The following is a 23,732-nucleotide window of genomic DNA, read 5'->3' as shown; positions in this document are numbered from 1 at the left end:
TGTGACATGGGGGTCTTAGCTCTCGGAAGAGCTTCAGAGACTCTAGAAACAAGCAAGGACAAAGGCAGCTGTCTTTCTGAATGGAGACTCTCCACAGCACCGGACAATTGGGCAGTGTTGAAGTCTCATGCTGGTCTGTAAAGCTAGGCCAGAAGAGGAATGGGGAATAATTAGGATGAGAGATTACATCCAACTTATAGGTAGGTCATCCCAGAGGCCAGAAAAAGACAAAAGAGTTTGAGGGATCTTTGGATCAAATATTAAGAAATTCTAAGAACAGCTAATCCTGAGCTTCTGATGTATGTCAGGCACTGCACATATATCAGTATATGTATACTACAGTTTACAGGCTAGATTACACTCAGAGATATATCAGTATAATGCACCAGTAGAGTGATACATTATATCATTTAATTATTTGTTTATTGGACAAATATTAAGCACCCACTATGCACCATCCTTCTTCAAACAATTCAGCCAGATTACTTTTACAGAGAAGAAACAGAAGTGATGCGAAGTACCATATAATTTCCCCACGGTTATATGTGCTTTAGTGGCTTAGCTGAAATTCAGATTCCGGCTGGCAGTCACACTGTGCCTTACACCAGAACATTCTTCTTCAAGAAACCTTCCCAGCTCTGCTACTCTTGGTTCCAAACATTACAGTAAGACAGCTAGGATGTGCAAAGATATGTGTGTGTGTGTGTGTGTGTGTGTGTGTGTGTAGACACAACTGGCGATTATCCAAACTGGCACACATGATGGGTGGTAGCACAGATAAACCACAGCCCTTTGGTCCTTTGGTCCTGGAGGGATCTGTACTCTGCATTTGAGGGTGGAAGATGCCAGCATATCTGTGTAATTCAGCTTGGTTTAGGCTAAGATTAATGACTCAATTAGCTCCCACTTCTGAGCATCCTAGCAGCAGGAAGGGGTGACCCAGAATGCAGGAGGCGGTGAACAGATTAAGCACTCACGCTCCCTGAGTAGCCCCCATATGGAGGAAACCCACACATGGACGTGGGTCATCCTGCATGACCCTGGGCAGTTTCCTGGCTTCTGCTTTCTTCATTAAACACTGACCTCCCGAAATGTGCCCACCACATGATCATCCTCTTTCTCCACCCCAGAGCAATGCAGGCCTCCGCTTGCAAAGCGTTCCATCCCAAATGTTGCCTGGTTGCTACAGCATTAGTCTCCAGTGTACGCAGCTTATGGAAGCTGGAGTGAAGAAGGGCGGATTCCTATCTGGGACCATGGTCTTTGAAAAAGGAAAGAGCCAATATGATGTGATTTCCAGAACCGGCTCCACCTGCTGGTGCCCAATACACCGCCATTCACCTAAGGCTTTGATCCCTGAGAAAAATGCAGCTGCCACAAAGCGGGTTACACTGAAGGGTCTGAATGAGCAGGACTGGAAAGAGGGAGAGTGATGGGAAAACCACACGGAAGGGAAGCCACAGAAGAGGAAGGCTGAGTATGCCCAGGGCAGCCGCCTCCCAGGCCCACCATCACCTCTCCTGATGCCTGTAGCAGGAATGAGCAACACACACACCTGTGGGTTTGTCCCAGTACTGCTTCCGGGGAGGAGCTGATATTCCGCACCGTCCCGTCCTCCCTGCCAGAGCCCCAGGTGGCTCCTGGCACCACGCGGCCCCGACACGCCACAGCACCTGATGCTCCTTCCCAATCTTCAAATTTTGCAGTGTCATCCGCTAGCCTTGCTCCCCCTGGGAAGCCTTGCTACCTCTCAGCCCTGCGTGCTGGCTCCAGACCCATACACCTGTCTCAGGGGCAGTCCTGAGCAGACTGATTCTCACCATGAACACAGCCCATGGGTAATTAAAAGGTATCTGCAGGGATCCAGCTCTTCCCAACCCACAACCTCCCACCTAGGCTGAGAGGAGGGAAGACGGGGTCAGCAGAACAAAGGGAACAGGAAACAAAACGATAAGCAGAGCCTGTAATCCCAGCACTTTGGGAGGCCGAGGCGGGCGGATCACAAGGTCAGGAAATCGAGACCATGGTGAAACCTCGTCTCTACTAAAAATACAAAAAATCAGCCAGGCGCCGTGGCGGGCACCTGTAGTCCCAGCTACTCGGGAGGCTGAGGCAAGAGAATGGCGTGAACCTGGAGGCGGAGCTTGCAGTGAGTGGAGATCGCGCCACTGCACTCCAGCCTGGGGTACAGAGCGAGACTCCGTCTCAAAAAAAAAAAAAAAAAAATGATAAACAGAGGATACTCTCAAGTTCAGAGGTGTTCTCCTCCCCTGAACTTTCTTAAGTGGCTGACAATCCAAATGGTGGGAGCTAGGACTCCCCCTTCCCCCATGCCAAGCTCAGATGACAGGAATCTCATCCCTGGAAAGGGAGGACATGGTAGTGACTGACAGCTCAGGCTCTCAGGGTCTGAATCCCTCACTGGCAGCAAGAGTTCCCGGGGGCTGAGGCTGGGGGATGACGCTGAAAGAACTGAAGGGAGCACCAGGTGCTGTGGCATGTCAGGGCCGTGTGGTGCCTGGAGCCACCTGGGGCTCTGGCAGGGAGGACGGTGTGGAATGTCAGCTCCCCCACCCCCCCAGGGGCAGTGATGGGACGACCCTGATCAAGTTATGTAACTTCGATTTTCTTATCTGCAAAATATGGGCAGAGGTAGTGTATGCTTCATGGAGTAGTTTTAAAGATTAAATGAGTTACTTTATGTTCCTAGCATGGTAGAAGCATCTGTTATTACTAATAACTACAAAAGCAGAAGTACAGTGATCAGAGAGGGAGGGCCCAAGATTCATGAGGCCCCAGCGGCAGGAAAGAGAGAACAGATATTCCCGGCAACACTGAATAGGAAATTCCTGATGACTGGAAAAGGAAGATCCCACCACCAGAGAAGGCTTCAGGACAAGGGGACAGTTCCTGACATACCGTCCCTAGGAAATCGTGTCTGCGTCTTTTTTCTGAAGAGCCCATGACAAATCCAAGTCCATGACAACAATAATCACTATGACCTTCGAATCTGCCCAATGGCACAGAGCCAGAGAGGGTTGAAAGAAAGAAGAGAGGGCAAGAACCAGAGAAGAAGGAGGAAGGGCGGAAAGATAGAAAAAAATCTGCTAACACCCCAGGGCTAAACCTCTTTTCCCAACAGGTCACCAAATCCCCAAAACATTGGACCAGAGGGCGGCCTGTTCAGGGACTTGGGTTTACCCTGCAGGTCTCCTCTCTCTCACCTTCTCCCCCCCATCCCTTCCTCCCACCCCGGCTTTTAGCTTTGCTCTCTTCGGGCATCTCCTCAGGGTGGGTGGCTCTGAGCAGGCTGCAGATTGCTGTGGTGTTTTCTTCCCAGACTGAGGAAGGAGATGGGAGAACCAAAGGCAACACTGCTGTTGAATGAGAAGCAGGAATTGGAGAAGGTTTCAGTGCGGGAAAAGGATAGGAGCTGATGTGCAGAGATCCCAGGCTGCTATACGTGGGGGCAGGGCTAGGAGAAGGCACCAAGAGTTTCCTCTCCAGTTGGCCTTCCCTGTCAACTCCAGCTCCTGGGCAACTCTGCCTCCCTGGAACAACTCTACAGTATATTATCTTTGCTAGGTGTTTTGCTTTGAATCATTCAACAAACAGCACTAAAGGCTATTATATTATCAATGTGTCACACACTGTTAAAAAAAAAAAATGAGGCTATCCATGACAACTCACACCTGTAATCCCAGTACTTTGGGAGAAGGGAGGATCACTTGAGGCCAGGAGTTCAAGAGCAGCCTGGTCAATAGCATAGCAAGACCCCATCTCTATGTTTCAAAAATAAAATAAAGGTCGGGCGCAGTGGCTCACGCCTGTAATCCCAGCACTTTGGGAGGCCAAGGCAGGCAGATCACGAGGTCAAGAGATCGAGACCATCCTGGCCAACATGGTGAACAGTCTCTACTAAAAATACAAAAATTAGCCAGGTGTGGTGATGCATGCCTGTAGTCCCAGCTACTCGGGAGGCTGAGGCAGGAGAATCACATGAACCCGGGAGGCAGAGGTTGCAGTGAGCCAAGATCATGCCACTGCACTCCAGCCTAATGACAGAGCGAGACTCTGTCTCAAAATAAATAAACAAATAAAAATCAAATAAATAAAATAAATAGAAATAAAAATAAATTAGAAAGACAGTCTCTGTTCTAAAAGTCTTCAATCCATCCAGGGGCAAGTGTACCTCCAGAGGGTGTACTAGGTGCTTTGGTAATATTGCCCAAGTACAGAACGAGGGGCATTAGATGATGGATGGATGCAACATAGCATCAAATAACATTTTTAAATAACAAGAAAGTCCCTTTTCAATTATCCTGCAAAAATCAAGTCTCCGTTTGTTACCAATATGTCTTTAACCTCTCTGATGCTAGAGCTAAGCTTCCTTCTCAACAAAGAGTAAGCAGGTCCCAGTCTCAGACCTCCTGCAGCCAACAGTATCCAGCTAGAAATGAATGATGTCATTTTGTTCCGGTTGTGCCTATTTTTATAATTACTGTCTACCTGTTGGCCAGTGATATTGGTTCTCCATTTCTGATCATGAGAGAATATTTCCCTTTAAAATAAATTTAAGTTTCAAAAGTGAGCCAATTGAACAAAAACATTCAGCAAATAATAGTCCGGATAGTAAATGGCTATGCCTAAAATTGTGACTCTAGTAAGTCGTGGTATTCAAATAACTGGAATTTGTGAAACCTTTTACTCGGGGAGCCCAGAAAAGAGGCAATTGGCATATATGCCTTGAATTGTTAACTCTCTGTTCATGAATTTTCTAATTTCCTAACTAGACAGTCAACTCCCTGCACCTTCTCCCTTTGGGGATGCCCCATCCATTCATCAGGCAGTTTCATTCATTCAGAAAATAAGATGGAAATTCAACTCAGCTTACAAAGTAGACAAAAAAAAAAAAAGGAAAATTGAAGCACAAAGGTAGACAGGGTGGGAGAGCCAACTTTGGCTTAGTTTATGACACATTACAATTCATGAAGTATTTCGCCCATGAACGGTGTAAGATACAGATCCCAGATAAGAAAATAGACCCAGCATGGCTAAGAACCTTGCACGAAGACACACATCCGTGAACCTGACCCTTCACTCTCCATACCCTAAGTTATTCTTGCTACATCATGCTGCTGGGGAGCGCAGCAGGGAAGGCAGCTCCCACACATACCACTGATGCTCTCAGCCTTCAGCAGGCAGAGCTGGGATGCCAGACCCTGCTCACAGGTGTGGCCTGAGTTGGTCTGAATGCAACCACCCCAGCTCCACAATGCATCGTGAGAGCAGCACATAGCAACACACACAAACTCGTAACCACGCACAGGCAGCGTGTGTAGGGAGACAGCAGCAAACCCACACCAGCTCCGAGGACCCTGGGGCTTCCACTCTGAAGCCTTTGGGGGTTCCCGTGTCTGCAGAGAACAACAGAACAGCACACCCAACAAATTCCACTCCTTCTGCTTCCTGTTCCTGAAAAGGTACTAAGAATCACAGGTCCTCTCTAAGGCCTAAGAAGCCTTCACACTCCAATGGCCTGTGGATGAGCTAAGTGTAAGTTCCCTGGGCTGGAAGAGCCCAGAAAAAAAGGGATAAACAACATTGGCTAAAATATCCACAGTCAAATAGACCCTAGCCCGTAATACCTGAGAATAACCAATTCCTGAGTGGAAACTCAACAAGGCAGTAATATGAATGCCAGCAGTCACCCTATCCAAGCCGAGAGTCCGACTGCCCAGGGAGCTGGGCTGGAAAGAGAGTCCAACTGCTCGCGACAGTGGAGTGGTTTGCAGCAGCCAAGACTCCCAACCCAGTGATGCTCAAGGAATGGTAAACACATTCTGTCAGACATCAGAATGGACCCAGGGTTCCCTAGGAGCCATTAGGCCATAAATGTCCATTCCCATGAATCATCATGGAACCCTCTGACTTTAGCTAAGGTCCTGGGCAAGCCAAGAGAGATAAGAGAAGGTGAGGCCTCCTAAGGGCGTGTCCTGCTCAGCAGACAGTGACACAGCTAACAGCCCCAACAGGTGTTCTTCCTTCCTTTTGCTTCCATTGTAACTTTCACTTTGTTTTCCCTTACAATTGTGTGCACAGAACAGGGAAGGCTGGGAATAAGTGGGATGCACCATTGCTCGTATTGGTGCCTGGATGTAAACAGCAGCATTATCTCCTCTGGAGAATGGCCTTCACTCCACACAGATTCATGAGTCCACTCAGAACAAGAGTCGTCGGCCTTTTGAGCAGAATGCATCATTACATGCTGTAGGTCCACAGAATAGCAGAGTAGGAAGGGGCCTTGGAGACTGGTGGGAGCTAGGAGAACACCCACAGGTCATGATGCTGTTTGCAAGATCCTTTACAAAGGTCCTTAACGTACCAACATGCTTAATTCCACCATAAAAACTAGGAACAATTCTGTAGAAAAACCCTCAACCCAAACTAAGCCTAGAAATTAAACATGATTGACCAATTCCACACGCTCCCATTAATATTCTTTCACTTCTCACCCACTCCTTTTGCCCTCAACAAGTACTTACTGGCAAGCAAGGAGTAACAGCTTCCAAAGGTTTCACAAAAAGATATGTTAGAACTGTAAATTGAGAAAACTATCTTTATTCATGTTACTTTTTAGTAAATTGCAAAAACATTATCAATGTTTTTATTTTGGTATAGACTACCTCAGTCCAAGTCATGGGAAGACAGCACTGTCAGATACACAGCTGGAGAATCCCTGATTTCACACCCAACCTTCTCTTTTTCCAGAACAGAAGTCGAGATCCAGAAAGAAATCAGTTGGCAGCAGACAAGGTCCTAGAACCCAGGTCTTCCAGTGCTCAGCTCCCTTCTTGGGTTCAGGCACACCATGGACTAAATGACATGCTTCCAAAGCGCAGTTAGCCATGCACATGAAGCGGCAGCCGCACAGCAGCACACAGGAGCCCAGCATCATCCCGTGCTCCACAAGTGCACCTGCAGCAGGACTCTTCAGGAGCCCTCTCTGGGCAACGCGTCCCCAGAGAGCAGCTGGCGGGCATTCCCATTTGATCTCCCTTCATACAGCAGCCAGGGAGGACTACCAAGCTCTACCTGAGGCTTCTCCTAGGCTTCGGGGAATATGTTCAAGGGTCTGTAAGCATTTGGGGCCATGGAATGGAACCTCAGGACAGTCTGATGAAATCTATGGACCCCTCTCAGAATGTTTTAATAAAATGTATAAAATAATTATCCAGGGCAACAAGGAGACTAAACGTATAGAAATAGAGTTATCCAAAGAGTTAAACATAAATCTTTGATGTAGTAATAGACTTCCTTCTCTATTAACACATGAAATAATGAAACCTAGAGATGCATCTAAAAATTGGCATAATTTCTAAGTAGAAATGACTGCAATTTGTTTTCGAGATTTGTGCAACAAATTTGACGTGATACAAATCTATGTGTTTGTTGTTGTTTTGTTGTTGTTGTTTTGTTTTTTGAGACAGTCTCACTCTGTCACCCAGGCTGGAGGGCAGTGGCACAATCTCGGCTCACTGCAATCTCTGCCTCCTGGGTTCAAGTGATTCTCATGCCTCAGCCTCTGGAGTAGCTGGGACTATAGGCACGTGCCACCACGTCTAGCTAATTTTTGTATTTTAGTAGAGACACGGTTTCACCATGTTGGCCAGGCCGGTCTTGAACTCCTGACCTCAGGTGATCCACCCATTAAGGCCTCCCAAAGTGCTGAGATTACAGGTGTGAGCCACTGCACCTGGCCTCCATGTGTTATTTCTACTAGTGCCAGTCACAGGAACTCATCTTAATGTAGGTATTTGCCTATATCATTAATTGAAGTAGATACTAAATGTCAGTTAAATGTTGATGAAAATAAAGATGTAATTTTCTGTTGTTCAAGTTTATGGATTCTACCCCTGAATTCTATCCACAAAACCCTCAAGATTCAAGAACCCCTGATACTGTCACATGGCCCCAGGAGACATCAGATATAAGCACCCTAAGAAGCTGTCCGGGGTAGCAGGGAGACTGTGTCTGCAGTGAAGGAGGGACACTTAAGGCTGAAGCGGCCCCAAGAACCACCCTCATCATCTGGCAAGCCCAGATATAACCACTCTGTGCATCCTCAGACCTCAAAGCCTCAAAGACTCTGTCTACCCACGTACACCACCCACTTCAGCTAAACCTTTCAAACTTGCACAGTCCACGCCAGCAACTCAGCTTCCTGAAGGCGAATTCTTCCTGGAGATCTGACAGGGGTAGGAAACACTGCTTACCCACTCCTGCTGGACCCCAGCATCTGGGGGCAGGGAGAGGGAAGGTGATTTCACCCAGACCTTCAAAACAGAATTAAGCCTACCCAGTCCGTCGGACCATCGGTCACTCTCCCAGGACTCTTTTCTCACCTCTGTTACTGCACTTTTAGACCCTATTGTGCGATTCTCCCAGGTCAGGTCTGCTTCCCTTGAAAGCAGGGGCCATCTCTTATTCACCTCGGCATCCTCAGTTCCCAGCCCACCCAGGACCTAGCACCTAGTAGGCGCTCAGTAAATGTCTGCTAAACTAAAAGCAGGAGAGAGGGGCCAGAGGCCGAGCCTGGCAGGTCCCTCCTGGCAGCTGCTTTACAGCTGCTGCGACTGCCCAACCAGCCCCAGACCGACAAAGGCCCTGAACTTATCAAGTGACGGATGGAGAAGGGCTTTCACCCTCAATGTGTGTCTCAGAGCCCAAAACATCTAGCAGTGCCGCGAAGAGGGATGATTAGCAAGACAGAGACCAACTGTCCCCCAAGTCTCTCTTCACCAAATGCAGACATTGATGTGAATGACAGTAGGAAGCACGGGTGATACTCAACATACTTAACAACCAGCATAACATATTGTGAATCAGGGCAGGCACCAGCCATGAACACCAGGTACAGTTATACCAGGAATACCAGTCGGATAGGGAGATAATAACTTTGCTAGGAGAAAGACAGACTAACGCAAGAAAGCCAGACTCCCTTGGCTTATTTGTCTGCATAGACTCTATAATGTCAGCATTTAATCCGATTAAGGCATTAACCAGCAGTGTGACCTTGTGCCAGTCACATGCTCTCTCTGGGCTTCAGTTCCCACTCTAAGATGAAATTGAAAGAAATTATCTCAAGCTGTTACAGCTGTAATGTCCTATGATCCCACCTTCTCACACATCACAGGTGGCACCTGGTAACAAAGAAAATCAGCAAAGCACATAGCTGGCTAAGGTGATGCACAGACCGGAAACCCTTGACAAGGACAATCGCGACATTTGCTGAGCCGTGCCATCTGGTGCTGCAGTTTTGGATATGGCATGGCAAAGCCCAGAAACCTCCTTCCAGCCCCTTCTGAGGAATCCTAGAAATCTCTAGAAGCACCGTGTCAGTTGGTAAAAGACTCCAGACGTGAAGGACTTGGAAAACAGCCACACCCAGCTCCCTTCCTCCTCCTTGTAAACCCTCAGCCTGCTTTACGCTAGACCCACTGCCCAATTTTGTACAAAACCTGGACAGTGTTCATCTCCGTGGCTGGACGAGTGCCACTCCTGGGGAGTACAAGATAATAAAGAACGAGAGGAGCAGAAGCAAGAAGACCTTGTTGCAAGGCCCAGCCCTGCTGCTTGCCCGCTTGACGAGGTGCTTTACGTTTCCTAGTCAGTGAGAAAGGACATCAGCTGCTCTAACCTCCTCAGGGTTGGGGAGGTTGGGGTGGGGGGTGCTAAAAGGAGCATCAGAGGAGAATGCTGAAGGTGAATGTTTTCATTATAGAATCTTTGGAGATGGAAATAGACATGCACCTGGGTTTGGGGGTTCGGGGGCTTCCCTTGCCCCTCCCTGCTTTCCCTGTGCATCCCCACCCCAGGCTGCCTGGAGGCATCCCCTCTGAGATCAAATCCAGCCAGCCCTACCGTGCCTCCCTCTCCTCAGCTGTGCGGTCCCAGGGGCAGGGGCTGCAGGGTTCTTTGTTAGGTTCCTCAAAGATCCCTTGGGGTAGGAAAGAGGCAAGGGAGAAGCCCAAGTCCCCAGCCTGCTGCCTCGAGGTGGCACAAGTGGGACAGGAACACAGCCAAGGCCAGGGGGAAATCATCGCCTCTTCCCCAGTCATTAGTGTGAGCAGCAGCGGCACGACTGTTCCCTACACTCAGGAGAGCACTGCAGCGGCACCAACAAATAGTAGAGATGAGGGCATCATTAAAACCCACATTTGCATTTTACCTGCATTTGCTACTTCCTTTCCTAGGAACACATGCCCCCATCCCACTCCAGAGGAGAAAACAGACTCATTTTATAATGGAGTCAGTGGGGGCCTGCGGATCGCCATCCCATAGCAATACACCACTCCCCGATCCAGCATCAGCAGCCTGCCCTCTGTGGATGCCCAAGGCAAAGCAATGGGCAGGAAGGCCTCCAGGGGACGCTGTCACCCTGGAAAACTAAACAGCAAGGCTTTCCTAAGGATTCTAAGCCCTAGTTTCCCCAGCAAAGCAAAACCAAAGCCAGACTTGAGAAAGATAAGAGGAGAACTGCTTCAAGACAAATTTTATACACGTAAGAGTGAGGAAGACAGCGGCAAGTCTGAGTGTTCGCCCTGTGAGGCGATGGACTGAGCTGGGTCCCAAAAAATGGTGACCCAGGGCCAGCCTGTGCTTCAGAGGCCACAGAGCAGCCTCCAGTGAGAGCAAAAAGCCCAGAGTCCAGTGGGCTCGCGGCCCTGGCACCATATGCTCCTTCTGGAAAGGGAGAATAGGTATTCCACAAATCAGTCCCGCTTTGAATAAGTAACTGCTGGCCTCTGCAGAGGATCTCCATGAACTCTGGGGAGGGAGGAATAGAAAACTAGTATAAAGTGCTTGGTTCATTCTCCCTGGAATGACAAGGATCCTAGAAGCTCTAAAGCTCAGCCAGGGTTCAAATCCCAGCAGGACCCCTTAGTGGCCATATGACCTTGGCCAAGCCAGTTGGCCTCTCTCCTCCAAGCTGGGAATAACACCGCCTTGCAGGGTATTTGTTAAGACTCAATGAGCACCAGTGAAAGCAAAACCACACATCATGAGGCTCAAAAAAGGCACTCAGAAAACTCTGTTTTCTTCCTTTAAACCATAGATTAAATCTCACTCTAAAGACAGAATTTCTGAAAGCCACTCCCACCTCTTCCTGAAAAGGAGGTGGGGAAAGTGGGATGGCAACAGAGCCCAAGAAACAGTGGCAGCTGGTTTTAAGAAAGTGAAGCCTTTGGGAGGCCGAGGCAGGCAGATCACACAGTCAGGAGTTCAAGACCAGCCTCACCAATATGGTGAAACCCTGTCTCTATCAAAAATACAAAAATTAGCCGGGCGTGGTGGCGGGCACCTGTAATCCCAGCTACTCAGGAGGCTGAGGCAGGAGAACCACCTGAACCCGGGAGGCGGAGGTTGCAGTGAGCCGAGATTGTGCCACTGCACTCCAGCCTGGGCAACAGAGTGAGACTCCATCTCAAAAAAGAAAAAAAAAAAGAAAAAGAAAACAGAAAGTGAGGTGACATTCTGATTTTCTCAGTCCTCTCTACTAAATGGGTCTCATGGGAGGACACAATGTCACACACCCAAGATGTCCCCCTGCCACCTTTGACTCAGTGCTGCAATTCAGGTTGAGATGCCAGACATCCAGGCTCTGCCACACCTACAGGGTGAGGAGTCAGGGGTCAGAGATATCTCATGGCATAAGAAGAGGGAGTCTCCTCTCTACAGAGAAAGGATTTGGGCCATTCCTGGATTCACAACTGATACCAAGACAGAGATGAGAGCTCCACCTCCCGAAAGCAGTGTGGGCCCCCAGGCTTCGCTGATGGTATGCTGTCCCCTCCAACAACAGCCCACAGACTCCAACAACAGCCCACAGACGTGCTGGAGATGCAAGGCCACACTGACTTTTAAAGCCAACTTCTGCTATCAGTTCCCTGGTCCCCCAATCTCAGGAAAGCCAGCCCCTAGCAAGGGTGCACCTGGCCTTTCTGTCATGCCGTCTCCTCCATTTCCAATTTCAGCTATCTAGCTGCCCACAAGGATAAAGTCTGGAGCCGTGTCCACTAGGATTTCAGGGCCTGCAAGGTCAGAGAAGGCCTTTAACTCAAAGTCTACAAACACGTCCTCCTGGCTTCCACAGGATTGCCCTGTGCCTGGTTTTCAGACTCCTCTCTCAGATGCCCCGGTTGACACCCATGCACGTGAGTCTCTGCCTCTGCCCTGCTCGCTCTCTGGCCTCCTGTCAAAGCAGGAGGTTTCTTTGAGAGTGGGAGGAGGTGGGCCGACCAGACCTCCTGAGAGCTGTGTCAGAGCCTGTTCAGGTTACTCACTCCCAGTCCCGCCAAGACTACAGGAAACTCTCTGATACTCAAGGCTGGGGCAGTCTCCTGAACTGCTTAAATTAGCCTCCCACTCTGACACGATGCACAGCACCAACAGGTGGCCCTCATTTATATGAATTGGAAGTGAGGGTGCAGATGTCTCTGTCACCTGTAAGCATCTCCAAGGATGACTTTAAATGAAATTCTAATCAAATGGTCAAACTACGAAAGCAAATGTTCATAAAGACATTTGATAAAATACATTGTCTTTAGAATATGAACATGGGCAATATCAATACATGGAAATATGCACAAAAACTGAAAAAGTGAAATGCCAAATGGGAAGTATGCACCAATTATCATCCTGTCAAAAGCATGCCCAGCTATCAAGGAGGGTGAGAAGTGAATTCTCTGATATTCAAACAGAGTTCATTGGATGCAAAGTTCTTTTGATCCATAAGGCTAAGTGAATCATTTTTAATAGGTCTCTGATAGGAACCCATTTGCTCTCCATTTGCCTTAAAGTTAATGCACCTGGAGCCTAAAAGATAGCCCAGCTCAGAAGGGTGGGTCAGCTGAGCAGGTGGGGACACCGCACCTACGCTTCAAACCGCCACCAGGTGCAGTCAGGCAAGTCTCCCTCTCCTGCGAGGCCCCCATTCCAGGCTGCTGCTCACAGCCACGGCCGAGCATCTTAACATGGTGAAAAGTCGTTCAGAACCTCACAGGCTCCAGCCGATGAATCTCCAACCACGATTTAACACCAACATGGCATGGAGGGAGTGGGGGATATCACAGAACGCTGGCCCCAAAGGAGGCGATGATTCATTCTAGATCCTTTTTTGCAGTGGCACACAATTGGAGGCAACCTAAGTGTCATTATTACGAGGGGAGTGACTAGGTACACTGTGGTGACTGCAAACTGCTCATTCATAAAAATAATGGAGTCTGGCCAGGCACTGTGGCTCATCCCTCTAATCCCAGCACTTTGGGAGGCTGAGGTGGATGAATCTCTTGAGGTCACGAGTTCAAGAACAGCCTGGGCAACATGGTGAAGCCCCCACCCCGATCTCTACAAAAAAATGCAAAAATTAGCTGGGCATGGTGGCACACACCAGTGGTCCCAGCTACTCAGGAGGCTGAGGCAGGAGGATCACTGGCACCTAGAAGTTGAGGCTGCAGTGAGCTGAAATCACACTGCTACAATCCAGCCTGGGTGACAGAGTGAGACCTGGTCTCAAAAATAAAGAAAAATGAAATAATGGAGTCAATGTACATGCAGAATGTGAATGGATCTGAAAAATAAAGTGCTAGAGAAAAAAGTAAAAAAACAGAATGGGCTATAAAACAGTACCTTCTATGTACATTAAGAATGCATACAGTTCTGAGAAACTGTCACCACCAAGAGAAGTCTAAGGACAACTCTGAATAGAAAAATCGGCCAGGCGTGGTGGCTCATGCCTGTCCAGCACTTTGGGAGGCCGAGGCGGGTGGATCACCTGAGGTCAGAAGTTCAGGACCAGCCTGGTCCACATGGTGAAACCCCATCTCTACTACATATACAAAAATTACAGGCAGTCGCCTGTAATCCCAGCTACTCAGGAGGCTGAGGCAGGAGAACTGCTTGAACCCGGGAGGTGGAGGTTGCAGACAGCCAAGATGGCGCCATTGCACTCCAGCATGGGGAACAAGAGCAAAAACTTCATCAAGAAAAGGGGAGGGGGGAGAGAGAGAGAGAAAGAAAAAGAGATCACAGCAGGTTAAAAAAAAAAAAAAAAGGCAGCAGTAAGGAAATCTGAAGAAAGTGTGAATCTTAGTTAATGATAATGTGCCAATATTAGTTCATTAACTGTAACAAATGTATCCTATTAATGTAAGGTGTTAATAATACAGGAAACTGGGAATGGGGTCGATGGAAACGCTGTACAATCTTCCGATTTTTCTGTAAGTCTAAAACTGTTCTACACAATAAAGTCTTTTTTTTTTTAATTAAAAAACAAACACTGTATCTTTTCCAGAATGGTGACTGCCTTGGAACGACTTCCTGCAAGGTAGCACGCAGAGCAGGGTCGGGGGAGATTTAAATAGATAACCCAAGAGTTCTTGTGCAGACCAGTGACAGTAATATGCCATGGTTGAAAAGTAGGGTAAACTCAACCCTTTGCATTCGAGGTTCCAACACTGATCATAATAACCACCTTTTGGAAGACAGAGACAACACTGCAAGACAGTAGGCCACAATAAGAGGTGGAGGCTCTGACGACAGGGATGCTGGGGGAGGCTGCGCCACCCGGAGTAGCCTCATGCAAAAGTGTTGAATGGCCTTGAAGACATGGGTGGGGGCTGGGAGGGAGGAGTCTGGGACAGGAACAGGAACCACAGGAACAACAACCCAGGACCCCAGTCTAACACTGGTCAGTCCCAAGAGCCATCTCTGTGCCCTCCAAAGCAGGGAGCACCCGACAGAAACCAGAATGAAGCATGCTGGAGAGACGGGAGCAGTCGAGATGGGCAGTGGTGTTGATTGTAGCATTAAGGGTGGCCAGGACCGTAACATTTTAATTTCAAATCCACAGTGAATAATGTTTAGTGTATGTCCCCAATATTTCATTGTACATGCTAAGAAAACAAAAAGTATTCATTGTTGAACTGAAATTCAAATTTAACTACGCATGCTGCATTTTTGTTTGCTAAAGCTGGCAACTGTAAATAATAATAATAGCAGTAATATTCATTGTTAGTGTTCTCGGTACGTTATTTAGTTACCTTGTTTCATCTTCATCATAACCCATTGAAGAAGGTACTGCTATTATTCTTCTCTTTTCTCTTTTTTTTTTTTGGAGACAGAGTCTTGCTCTGTCACCCAGACTAGAGTACAGTGGTGCGATCTCGGCTCACTGCAACCTCCACCTCCAGGGTTCAAGCGATCCTCCTGCCTCAGCCTCCAGAGTAGCTGCGACTACAGGTGCACACCACCACACCCAGCTAATTTTTGTATTTTTAGTAGAGACAGGTTTTCACCATGTTGGCCAGGCTGGTCTCAAACTCCTGACCTCAAGCAATCCACCCGCCTCACCACCTGAGATGAATGCTGAGATTACAGATGTGAGCCACTGCACCCCACCCTGTTATTTCCTTTTTATAGACCAGGAAGCTTTACCAAAAGGGTAAGGTAACCTGCCCAAGGTCATGAGCTAGTAAGTCAGGCCTGGAATGTGAACATATGTAACTGGCCTTAAGAGCTCACCCTCTTGAGCACTGCTTCCCAACTGAGCAGCTGAGTGAAGCCCTGGCCTCTGCTCCCTAAGACCCAACAACAGAGGTATGCACTACAGCTCCCACACTGGTAAGTTCCTGGAGCTCAGAATGCATCTTTACCTTGGAGACACCATGTTAGCAGATCCCAGTTGGAGCCACCAAGTGAGCTTTGGGTTTCAAAAAGTGAAAATCAGCACTCCAACAGCAAGGAAGCCGAAAGCATCCCTAAAAGAGCACTCTCTTCTGACATGGGTGGAAAGCAGAAGAGTGTCTTCTGCCTTCAGGGTCTGGCAAAGCAGCACAGGCCAGCACCACGAGGCATGAGCCAGGCCACATGCCATTCTGCCTGGGGACAGGGGAAAGGAAAGGATGTATGACCTCTGGGGATCCCTTCCAGTTTGAGGAGAGCATTAACTTGAATCTTTTTTTTTTTTTTTTTTTTTTTTTGAGGCAGAGTCTCCCTGTGTCACCCAGGCAGGAGTGCAGTGGCACGATCTCAGCTCACTGCAACCTCCGCCTCCTGGGTTCAAGCGATTCTTCTGCCTCAGCCTCCTGAGTAGCTGGGACTACAGGCAAGCACGCTGATTTCTTTGTATTTTTAATAGAGACAGAGTTTCACCATATTGGCCAGGCTGGTCTTGATCTCTTGACCTCATGATCCTCCTGCCTCGGCCTCCCAGAGTGCTTGGATTACAGGCATGAGCCACTGCACCCAGCCAACTTAAATCTTATAAGGCAGACTTCTGATGAAAATGGCACCTCAAGCCTCAGCATGGCTTTTAAAATCATCATGATGATTTTAAAATCATCATGATAAGCATTTATTAAGCACCTATTATGTACCAGACATTCTGCTGGCATTTTCATTACCCCATCTAATGATGAGGCATGTTTAAGTATAATCCAGCAAGGCAGATAAGGGACCTGAGGCTCAGGGAGGTCACTCATATACTCAGCTGACACTTATTAAGCACCTCTATGTGCCAGAGTCTGTCCTAGGCGCTGGGGATATGTAGCGAACCAAACAAGATCTCTGCCTTTATGGAGCTAATGGGAGCACAGATAAAAAAACAAACAAACAAAAAAAAGTCCATCATTGTTATTCCAGGTAGCAATGCTAAGTGTGATGAAGAAAAGTAAGGCAGGATCGAGGGACAGAGAGGGACGGGGTGGGGGTATTTTGGCTAGGATGGTCAGAGAAGATGTCTGGAAGAAGATGACATTTGAGCAGAGACCTGAAGAGAGGGAATGTGATGCACAGGTCTGAGGAAGAGTGCCCAAAGCAGAGAGGGCAACAGCACAAAGACCTGAGGTCAAGGTGACCAGCCCAGACCCAAGATGAGGCCCATGACCTGGAGGAGAGTAGGGAAGGTGGGAAGGGTAAGAATGAGTTTGGGGGAGACGGCAAGGGAAGGTCATTTTTTCTTTTTTCTTTTCTTTTTTTTTTTTTTTTTTTTTTTTTGAGACAGAGTCTCGCTCTGTTGCCCAGGCTGGAGTGCAGTGGCACGATCTCAGCTCACTGCAAGCTCTGCCTCCCAGGTTCACATCATTCTCCTACGTAGCTGGGATTACAAGCATCTGCCACCACGCCCGGCTAATTTTTTGTATTTTTAGTAGAGATAGGGTTTCACCATGTTAGCCAGAATGGTCTCGATCTCCTGACCTCATGATCCGCCCACCTCAGCCTCCCAAAGTGCTGGGATTACAGGCGTGAGCCACCGCACCTGGCAAGGGAAGGTCATTTTTAAAGGATCAGTGTGGTGTGGATAAATGGATGGATGGATGGATGGATGGATGGATGGATGGATGGATGGATGGATGGGTGGGTGGGTGGATGCATGGGTGGGTGGACAGATGGATGGATGAATGGCTGGATGGGTGGATATGTGTATGAATGGATTTCCATAGATTCCCTTGCACTGACCACAGGTGTGAGTATCTGTAGCTTATAGGTTGATAAAATATGTCCAATGTCCCAACTGAGTTTCCAAATACATCTCAAATCAGCTCCCTCAGGGGGCCTCAGACAAGCTCATTCCTTAGTGAAGGAGATTGATATAGAGAAATTTTATTCCAAAATTCAAAAAGGAAACTAGGTCTTCCTCCCGAGGAAACCGTATGGAGAAGGCCACCAGATGTGGCCTGAGAATGTCAAGAAGAAATTTCTTGCCTTCAATGTCTAACTAGGCCAACTCCCAACTCCCAAAGAACAGATTGGCACACCACCACCAACCCACCACTACTACCTGGAATCCCCCAGTCAGGACTGCTAGCAATATAAGACTGTTTCTAAAGTCCTTGGGCAAGAAAATCTGGTTTCTCCAGGCTGGGCATGGTGGTTCACACCTGCAATCCCAGCACTTTGGGAGGCCGAGGCAGGCAGATCACGAGGTCAGGAGATCAAGACCATCCTGACCAATACGGTGAAACCTCATCTCTACTTAAAAAAAAAAAAATACAAAAAATTAGCCAGGTGCGGTGGCGGGCGCCTGTAGTCCCAGCTACTCGGGAGGCTGAATTAGAAGAATAGCAGGAACCCAGGAGGCAGAGCTTGCAGTGAGCCGAGATCGCGCCACTGCACTGCAGCCTGGATGACAGATTGAGACTCTGTCTCAAAAAAAAATTTAAAAGAAGAAAGAAAGAAAATCTGGTTTCTCCAGCAGAAAAAAAGTCCACCTGCCAGAATAAAGCCTAGGCCCTCTGTCAGGTGCACTCCTCACTAGGAGCCCGGTTCTGTGGTGCCATTCCATCTCCAAGTCCCTGGCCACCCGCGTGACTCACCTCCAAGTCCTTCTCAAGCTCCAGTCCAGCCTCCATCAGATTGTGCTCAAATTCCTCCCGCTGCTCCTTCCTCTCCTCCTCCAGGGCATCGAGCGGCCCCAGCTCAATGTCACCTGGGCCCCCAGCATGAGGCTCCTTGCCTGTCTCCCCATTGGAGACGATAGCCAGTGAGTGGCCAGGGAAGCCTTGGGCCAGGTGCATCCCGCGTTTCCGGTAGTGGTAGGCGAGCACATAGTCGACCTTCCTCTGATTGTCATGGAAGTGCATGCGGCTAAGACGGGCTTCCAAGGACACAGGCTCATTGGCATCCAGATAGTTGTTGATGACCTGGCCAGAGAGAGAAGAGAGGCAGGGCAAGGTCTGGTGAGTAAGGGCTGAGAGACAGAGGAGGCTGATCTATGCTCTGGGCTCAGGGAAGTGGACTCAGAAGCAAGCCCCTCAGGCCCAGAGGCCCCCAGTGCCTCCAGTAAAAGGACCAAATAGCCTAAGTTAATCTGTCATGCCAGCCTGCAAAGCCCTCCACCCACCTGTTGACAGTCTGGGCATTGGTGCCTTCACACATGCTCCAGCATCCATGCACACACTCACACTCACACACAGACTGTACCTGCAGCAGCAAACCCCTCACAACCATACCTCCTGCCTCCACACACAGAGCCACACGCCCACGCCTGCACACACACGCCAAGCACCTGCGAATGCACACACAGCCATCTCTACCCTTGTCTCCCTGCACCAGCACGCCTGCACCATACAGGTGAAGGGGCCTGTGTACACACATATCTACCCGAGTGCCCTCTAACACACACACCCCCTTCCACAGGCACCATGGCCCACACACGCTCACCTCCTTGCAGATCTGCACCACTGCCTGCAAATACACTACATATTTAAACACAGAATACTCACAGGCAGGTTCTCTGGATCCATTGGAACAAAGACCAATTTCTAGTCACCTGGCCTGCCCCCTACCCTCCCACCCACGGGAATTCACCAGGCACTATTCACAGCCCCCACATCCTCCTCTCCAGCCACTGGTGAGGACCCTGTCAAAGACAGCAGCAGGGAACTGACTGCTGCTCTCTTCCACGCCAGAGGTGGGGAGATGCAAAGAGGAGGAGGAGAGAGAACACGGTGAAGCAGGGGAGGGACCGGCCTCTCCCTGTGGGTGTTTCCCTGTTTATTACTGGTTTGAAACCCAGCTGCCTCTGCAGCCACCTGAGAGGTCACCTGGGCAACCAGATGAAGCTCCAGGCACAAGGGAGAGACTCAGAGCCACCATAGCAGAGAAGGCTCAGGCTCGCTGGAGGGGAGCCAGGGGGTCTACAGACCAACTGGCGGCATCAACTGGCCTGCCATGGCTTCTCCTTTCCCAACCCTCCTCTGACCAGAACAGGGCACTGGGAAAGTGTGCCTGACTTGGAGACAGAAGAGATAAAGGCCCTACCCAAACCCTAGGCCTCTCTCTTTCACTCACACACGTGCTCCCAACTGGAGGATGGCCTGGTCCAGAGGCTCCTTGGGGGCCTCAAACAGGGCCGGCCTGTCCCCCGACCCCACCCCTGCCCAGTACTCACAGAGCTGCTGCGGGCACTCTCTCCGCCGCAGGGCTGGCCAGGATCTCTGCTGGAACTGCCCTGCAGACCTGGGGCCCGGGGACCTGGCATCTGGAGATACTGTTGTCCGTGTTTGGGGCCCTGGCCCCCTCTGGTCCCTGCCTGAGGGCTCAGCCGGCGTGGGGAGCCAGGGAGCAGGGGAATATCTGTGAGAGGGAAAGACAAGGGAGGCAAAACAGCCTCAGATGAAGGAAATCCAAGACACTGAGGTACTGAGTGCGCTCACACTAGCCCTGAGAAAATGGCCCATTTCGCTTCACAGCTGCCTCCTTGGTTAGTTCCTACAGCCCAGGTTCACACTGGCCACAGGGGAGGGAGCATGGAGAAGGAAGTGCAGCCCCCAGAATACATACACACACACACACGCTCACACATACACACACACACACACATATACACACTATGTACACACACACACACATATACACTCACACACTCACATACACACACATATATACACTATGTACACACACATATATACACATACACATATACACACATACACATATACACACCATGTACACACACACATACACACGCATACACACACTATATACATACACACACATAAACACACTATATACACACATATACACACACATACACACACACACATATACACTCACATACACACACTATGTACACACACATACACACTCATACACACACATACACACTCACACACATATACACACATACACACACACAGCCATATACACACATACACACACATATATACACATACACACACATACACACACACACATACACATACACATATACACACACACATACACACACACACACACACACACACAGCCTGGAGCCACCAGCAGGAGCTCCTTCGGATCAAGGTTGTCACAATCTCTCATAATCCCCAGACAAGAAAGGGGCAGCATCGAGCAAGCCAGGGTGGGGCGGTGGGGGGGCACTGCCTGGAGAGACACCTTGAATTAATACCAAAGGCTTAGGCTTTGGGCCTCTCCTGTGGCAGCAGCACCAGCCGGCACCCTGGCCAGCCCCCACCTCCCTCAGGGAGAGAGCAAGGACAGACCAAGCGGGCCCTCGGAACAACGGAACAAAGGACTGTCCTTCAGTGTCCTTTCCGGGCCCTCACACACCTGCTGACCCTACCCAGGCCCCAGAGGTCTGCAGTCCCTTCTCAGCAGGAATGCAGGACCACTTCAGAAAAAATCCAGTGTCGCCCCTGAAGGGCAAGGTCCCCAGTAGGTGATGGAATGACCGCATGTTAGAATTGGAGGGAACTGAGGATCAGATACTCCAGCTGCACTTTGCAGACCCCACTGGAACCGGTGAGTTGCCAAGGTCTCAGGGCAGGTCAGACTCCATCTATTCTCTCCTCTGAGAAACATTTCCTAGCAAAGCAGCACAGCCAGTGCCCAGGCTGAAACCTCAGCTCTGCCACTTGCCAGCTCTAGGACCTCTTTGTGCCTGTTCTCTAGCTGTAAAATGAGAATCTCAAACTTGCAGGATCGCAGTGAGAATGAGAACAAGAGATAATGCCTGCAAAGCATCCAGGGTGGTGATTAGCCTGAGGGCACGTGATCAAAGGCTGTGATTAGAATCGTTAGTGTTTGCATTTTAACCTCCGAGTGAGCAGAAGTAACACCTTATGCCTCCAACTCAGTCCTAAGCACCTGCTCAGTGAATGAACTAACAAAAGGCAACTCTTCCGGTCTGTTGAAATAGAACTCCTGGCCCTTTGCCAACTTACGGAGCAGCCCCTTAGGTGCTCAGCCCTCCAACACAGTTTCAGGGGACCTAGAATATTCGGTCCCTGCACTTGAGAAACACAAGCTCTTTATGAAGATAGAGCTGACACGCAGGAAACACAGTGTGGCCAGCAGAGGAACGCTTTCATCATTCCTTTCTATACTGTGGGCTCTAGTCCACACTGTGGGAGACCAGAAAGACTAAGAAGTCAAAGCCGGCTTCTGGGGTAATTGAGCCGGAGCTGGGTCCCGGTGGGTAGCTTCTGAACGGCCGGGAGGCAGAGGAGGTGCTCCCTAGGGAGACAGCACAGAAGGGCAGGCGTGGGCATGCGTTGTGGGAGGAAAATGAAAACTCAGGACCCCATATCATTCTGCCGAAAGGAAAATATTAAGCTGAAAGCTGAGTCAGGCAAGACTCTGTCTTTCCTTTTGTTCCTGAACAGACAGCTGCAGATAAAAGGCTAGATAGCTCCACAGGCAGCTACTCTATACTCACCTTGTCCAAAGCGCAAGACGAATACATCATCAACAATTCCTTAACTGCTCCTTTTCTCTTGCATCATGCAGATTCCCACAGACTCCTTTCCCCCGCAGCCTGCTTTTCCCCATTAAACACTGAAGCCCTCAAAATGGTCTTTGGAGAAAGACACAGACCTCTCTCCCAAACACATCCTTAAAGCTGGCAAAATCAACTAAATTGATTGAGGCCTGTCTCAGACAGTTTTTGGTTTACACGTGATGGGGCTCAGGCTCAGGGCTCTAAAACAGGGGCCTCCTCCCACTTCCCTTGTGCCTTTCTGCATACCTGTGCCCCCAAGTGCCTGAGAACAGAACTTGGAACCGAAGGACTACCCCAGAAGACCTGGAAACCTCTACATGCATGTCTAAAAAGCTCAAGACCACTGGATACGTCATGGGGGAAATGATAAAGATGATGTTCACTCAGGGGCCACCCCGCCCTGGCAGCTACATTCGGATTTGCACCCGTGGCTCAGAGTAGCTCAGATTCAAGGGCAATACAAAGCTTTGGTCCAGCTGCTGTCCAGGAACCACCATCCCCTAAAGGTGCCACCCGGAGTTTGGGGCTGACATTCAGGGCCCTCACTAGCCATCGCAGTTGCTCCCCCAGCTCGCTCTCTGACACACAGATCTGGCTGCCTGGGGACTCTGCTTCCCTTCCCTCCCTCTCCCCACAAGGGATTAGAGCACAGCACATGGTTCAGCCATCCCAGCCGTCCCAGCTCGCGAGAGGCACTCCAGGCAATAAAGACACAAGGGAGGCAGCTTCAGACGTGAGAGGAAGGCCAAGGGGAACGTGAGTGATGCCTGCCCTTAGGAAGGGCGGGGCAGGTAAGCACACACCTCGTGAACTCCCTAAGAAGCTTAGACGAGGTGAACGAGGTCAATGAGAAGGAAAGGCCATCGTACACAGCCTGTGGAACATGTCACCCATTTGGGAAGAATCTTTCCTTCCTTCACCGTTGCCTTGGCTCTCCTTCCACGCTGCCTTGAACAACAGATCCTTGGGTGTTTGTGACCGCAGTGCCATGAGGGTGGGGGCATGGCTTACCCATGTCTGGATTGAGGAGATGGATGTTCCCAAGGCTGGGGCCTGAGCCTGTCTCCACGTGCCAGCTCTCTCCCTGGGCACTCTCCATCACTCCAGAGACCTTCATTGTCACCTAATGCTGACGACATCTGCAGGCACCAGGTCCACACATTCCCCTGCCTGCTCAGCGTCTACACTTGGATGTTTCCCAGCGCCTCAAAGTCAACATGTCCAAATCCAAACGTATGATCTTCAAAACAGGATTTTTTTTCAGCATTTCCTCCTCCTGCAAATGCTCCACCAAGCATTCAGTCGACGTGCCAGAAATCTAGAAGCAGTCTTGATAGCCATTTCTCCTCATGACCCATATCCAATTTGATATCAATCCTATAAACTTTACCCCTGAAATATCTGCCAAATCCCTCTGTTCTTCACCCCTGTATAGTCCCACCCTGGT

The 23,732-nt window shown here is 49.4% G+C and overlaps 1 protein-coding gene across 1 annotated transcript in view; it reads right to left on the bottom strand.

Annotated features, from left to right (window-relative positions):
• Window positions 1-23,346, bottom strand: part of ANO2 (anoctamin 2) — a 362,906-nt gene extending 339,560 nt beyond the window's left edge. Inside the window, exons 1-3 of the mRNA XM_030939846.1 lie at window positions 23,297-23,346; window positions 19,955-20,139; window positions 18,378-18,704 (exon numbers count right to left, since the gene is read on the bottom strand). Of these exons, the coding sequence (XP_030795706.1) occupies window positions 18,378-18,704; window positions 19,955-20,139; window positions 23,297-23,300 (516 nt within the window). The 5' untranslated portion in view covers window positions 23,301-23,346. The remainder of the gene's footprint in view (window positions 1-18,377; window positions 18,705-19,954; window positions 20,140-23,296) is intronic.
• Window positions 23,347-23,732: the final 386 nt, after the last annotated feature.

This window comes from Rhinopithecus roxellana, chromosome 10, assembly GCF_007565055.1.
Source record: "Rhinopithecus roxellana isolate Shanxi Qingling chromosome 10, ASM756505v1, whole genome shotgun sequence".
In the NCBI taxonomy this organism is placed as follows: domain Eukaryota; kingdom Metazoa; phylum Chordata; class Mammalia; order Primates; family Cercopithecidae; genus Rhinopithecus; species Rhinopithecus roxellana.
This window is presented reverse-complemented; position numbering and strand designations above follow the sequence as displayed.